This window comes from Priapulus caudatus, unplaced genomic scaffold, assembly GCF_000485595.1.
Source record: "Priapulus caudatus unplaced genomic scaffold, Priapulus_caudatus-5.0.1 Scaffold92, whole genome shotgun sequence".
In the NCBI taxonomy this organism is placed as follows: Eukaryota; Metazoa; Priapulida; class Priapulimorpha; order Priapulimorphida; family Priapulidae; genus Priapulus; species Priapulus caudatus.
In genome coordinates this window covers 64,838-69,227 of record NW_014577153.1, presented here as the reverse complement: position 1 = coordinate 69,227, position 4,390 = coordinate 64,838, and the positions used below count along the sequence as shown (strand labels likewise).

The 4,390-nt window shown below is 44.9% G+C and overlaps 1 protein-coding gene across 3 annotated transcripts in view; it reads left to right on the top strand.

The window, feature by feature from the left end:
- LOC106804922 (chromatin assembly factor 1 subunit B-like) overlaps positions 1–4,390 on the top strand; it is an 8,231-nt gene extending 3,841 nt beyond the window's left edge. For 2 of the 3 annotated variants that reach the window (XM_014806327.1, XM_014806328.1), the window contains exons 3-5: positions 709–1,870; positions 2,159–2,345; positions 3,330–4,390. In XM_014806327.1, coding sequence (XP_014661813.1) covers positions 709–1,870; positions 2,159–2,345; positions 3,330–3,886 — 1,906 coding nt within the window. In that variant the 3' untranslated portion in view covers positions 3,887–4,390. The remainder of the gene's footprint in view (positions 1–708; positions 1,871–2,158; positions 2,346–3,329) is intronic. The other variant, XM_014806329.1, reaches the window with a different exon arrangement.

Sequence of the window (4,390 nt, the reverse complement as noted above, 5' to 3'; positions counted from 1 at the left end):
AGCCTATCATAGATTTTAGATCTGTATTAGTAGTATCCTCCTAGATATATGCTCTGAGCGCGAACGCGGTGGCAGGAGGGCGCACTTGATTCGGTTGCCAGTGAGTTTATCAGAATAATACCTGGCTACAGTACACATCAGTTGAGCGCTGTCGCTCTGCGGCACTTGTTTCAGCAAGTGTTCCAAGAAAATTTGGCAGACGTGCACCGCAAATGTCCTGCAATGTCCAAACCTGAAATCAACAGCGGTTGTTGCAGATAGCCAGCGTGTGCCGCGCTTGCCGCTAGTGCGTACGCTGTATGTGCATTATGGCCAGCAGCGGTGTCGATTGATGTACGGACCCAATTGTTTCATGTCTGCTATGTATGTGGCGCGAACTGACGTCGTGTGTGGAGTATGTTTATGACTGCGTAGGGGTGACGGGCGCCTGGGAGGGGAGCCCTACGTATAAGTCGACAAAATGACGACTTACGCGTACGTCGTCATTTTCGTAAGTCGGCACAAATATGCTAGTCCCAAAAGTGTCGACTTATGCGAGTTTTACTGTATATAAATATGTGAAAAAGTAAATTCTAACCATGTATGTATGTATATATATGTGCAATTTAATTCATATAGACAGGTGCTAATGACAATGAAATAATGCTTGGTTATTCTATTATTAATTTGACATGAAAATTTAAAAATCAACTCTCACTTCAATCACAGGTATATAGGATCAACACCAGATGGTAAAGCCAAGGTCGAATTTGCCGCAAACTTGAAGCGACATGCCAAATCGGTTAACGTTGTCCGATTTTCGCCCAGTGGCAACATTCTGGCTTCGGGTGACGATGATGCTGCCATCTACCTGTGGAAGAAAAATGACTCGGCTGGGGGTGGCAATCTATTCGAAGACGACGATGAAGTGGAGAACAAGGAGTCGTGGACGGCCTACAAGATGCTGCGGGGACATCTAGAAGACGTGTACGACCTCGCTTGGTCGCCGGACAACCAGTGCTTACTCTCCGGGTCCGTCGACAACACGGCCGTCCTCTGGGACGTAGTCGTCGGCAAGAAGCAGAAGGTTATCTCGGACCACAAGAGCTTTGTGCAGGGTGTCGCCTGGGACCCGAAGAACAAGTACCTGATCACAAACAGCTGTGACAGGTCGTGTCGTGTCTACAGCGTTAGCACGCTCGCATGCGTGTACAACCTCACGAAGACCGTGACGACCACGGCCCAGCCGGATGGCAATGTGCAGACAAAGTCGTCGCGACTCTTCCTCGACGAATCGACAAAGTCGTTCTTCAGGCGTTTGACTTTCTCGCCAGACGGAGAGATGCTCATAGCACCTGCTGGCTGCGTGGAGATGGGAGATAAGGTCGTCAACGCCACTCACATATTCACGCGTAAATCGCTGCCAAAACCAGCTGTGCACCTACCTCTGCCTGAGAAAGTCGCGGTGGCAGTCAGGTGTAGTCCAATACTGTATGATCTGAGAAAATGCGAGAAATCGAGGACCAACGATGAGGAGCAGGATGATGGCAGCACGGGACCCGATGACAAAGAAAGAGAGGTGCCGGCCTGGAAGAAATACGAGACGGTATTCGGATTACCGTATCGCGTGGTGTTCGCTGTGGCGACAGAATGCTCGATACTGTTCTACGACAGCCAGCAGACATTCCCATTTGCATCGGTCACTAATGCACATTACACGCAGCTGACTGACCTTGCCTGGTCGTCCGACGGCCAAGTACTGGTGTGTTCCTCAAGCGATGGCTACTGTTCATTTGTCATGTTCAAGGAAGGAGAGTTAGGTGAAGTGTATGTGCCAGCAGCGAGCGAGGATGCAGCATCCACAGTTAGTTCGAGCAGTAATGACATGCAGGTGCGTACATGTTAATCCTGGAGTTACAACTGATTGTTACAGCGTATCACTCCCAATTTTAGTGATTAGGTTTTCGACTTTTCGTGACACGTCTAAATGGGTTAGCTTTTGCCATGAAAGGTTACATGTATGTTTAGGCAAGTAGATTGATATCTTTCTAATTGAATCTATAGATGTAGCATACAAAGTAGTTGGATGGATAAATAATAATTTTCAACCTATTCTCAACATTAGATAGGTGATTATGCTTTCAAGTCACATCAATTTAATTTGTCATATCTTATGCAGCCTTCTGAAGTAACGATCAGCCAAAGTATATTACTTGATGCAAAGTCCAGCGAGGAAATGGAGAGCGTAGCAAAGCCTATAGCTGTCAGACGGGCTGTACCGTTTCAATCAGTAGCTGTGATGTCGTCTTCTACTCAGGTCAAGGAAGCAAGGAGAATCACACCCACTCTTATATCATCTCCACAAGGTAAACCATAGCCGTATTTAATGGATGTTATTCTATGCCTGCAACTACCATTGATTAGTAATCGTAATTCCAATAACTGAAGCGATGATAAATTTTTGTTTAGCATCCGACACTACCACTCTGCACGCAGGGTTCGAAATTAGCACTCGCCAGGTTACCATTGTAGGGACAGTGATTTTCCGCGATCGCGGATAACGGACGGAAAACACGGAAACGCCCATTGGAAACGGAAAAGATGTTTTCAAACAGAAAAATGCGGAAAATGTAATTTGAACATATTACAACATGGAAATTTCAATAAAATTATTAAAAAAATGTCGACAATAGCATTGGTAGTGATATGGTTTACATTCAGACAAGTTTCAGAGCAAAATGACTTACAATTACGTCTTTTGGTAGCCCTGTGTTTCGGTGCCAACCCAACTGTCAGTCAGTGACCAAATACCTTTTTTTCATGCAAATATATGTAATATAATTGTAATATAATTGTAATATAATGTAATATAAACGGAATGTTGCATTTTTGGTGTGTACAATCTCTATGGCAAAACGGAATTTCTATTTTTTCTTTACTTTGAAACGGAATTCATGATTTTCCCAAACGGAAAAGGCAATTTTTTGAATCGGAAAATCACTGTCCCTACCAATGGAGAGCGATATTCATGCTGGGTGATTTGAACTCAAACAGTACTCGCCCAGAATGATGACATATCATAATTTTAAAATCGGTATTGAATGTAAGATACGTTTCAGTTATTATGACTATAAAACACAATCTAGTATAATATTATCAGGAGTGTATCTGATATTATTACTTGTTTGTCAGTTTGTTTTTAGGGCGAGTACCAAATTCATCTGGGCGAGTAACATTTGAAAGTCACTCGCCTGAAATAGCAAGTACTCGAAAAATTTAGTTTTGAATCCTGTTATACCACTATAGATTTCACATGACATTCATTACACTGCTTTTTATCTCTTAACTAGGAGTTGGAAATGCAAAGCAACAGTGCAAAATCATACCAACACAAGTGCACCCGCAGTCCAGCAGGCTTCCAGTGAACAATGCAACACTAGAGCCATCCACCAACAAAACTATTTCACATGCAACCTCAGTCGTTGCAAAGCCAAGTAATGACGTTATCCATAAACCGCCCGAAGCTACTGCTGTGGATGAACGAAAGACGGAAAAGAAAGAAGCAAGGCGTGTGGGATTCTTGACCCTTAAGCGCCGGTCCGAAAGTGGGGATTCGCTTCAGCAGCAGCCGAGCAAGAAGATGTGTGCATCTACTACAGCCCCGGCCATTCCTCTCTTTCCAACGTTGGTGACAGAAGCCGCAAAGGAGGAGGGTCGGGAGAATGTATCATCTCAGAGAAGGTCCAAAAACCTGGTGTCTCCGGAAAAGAATTCTTTAACAGGTGAAGCCTCTGTTGAGTTGCACTTGGAACTATCCGAAGAAGAGGACGCACCATCGAAGGAAGATGTTGTCGAGTCCAACATGTCCAAGAAGCCGCGTCGCATCAGTTTTGTCACAATCAAGTAATGCCAGTGAGAGAGGCAGCTATTGTTTAGTATGTGCGCATGCACGTGTATATGTGTGTCTTTATGTGTGTGTGTGTGGGTTTATATAGGACAATGACTCCATGGACAATTACCCCCTTCCCCAGACAGTCACTCATTGGGCACTTACCACTTCTCCTCGAACAATTACACCCCTGGACAATCGTCTCAGTATAAACTTGCCATGCAGCCAGCCGTTGCTATGTGACCCCATTAGGAGGGATTTATAGGGGGGGGGGGGATTTATGCGTGGTGATTGTCTGTGGAGTGATATGGCATAGGGTAATTATGGAGGTGAATAGCAATGTCATATTAAGGGTAATTGTCTGAGGGGGGTGTCCTGATGCCATCTCTGTGTTTGTGCGTGCGTGCGTGCAGGCATGTGCATGATCACACAATTAGCTGCCTTGTAGATTTTTAGCTCATCTGACATAGTCAGATGCAGCTTGTAGAATCGCATGAGCGTGCGTGCGTCCGGCCGTGCATC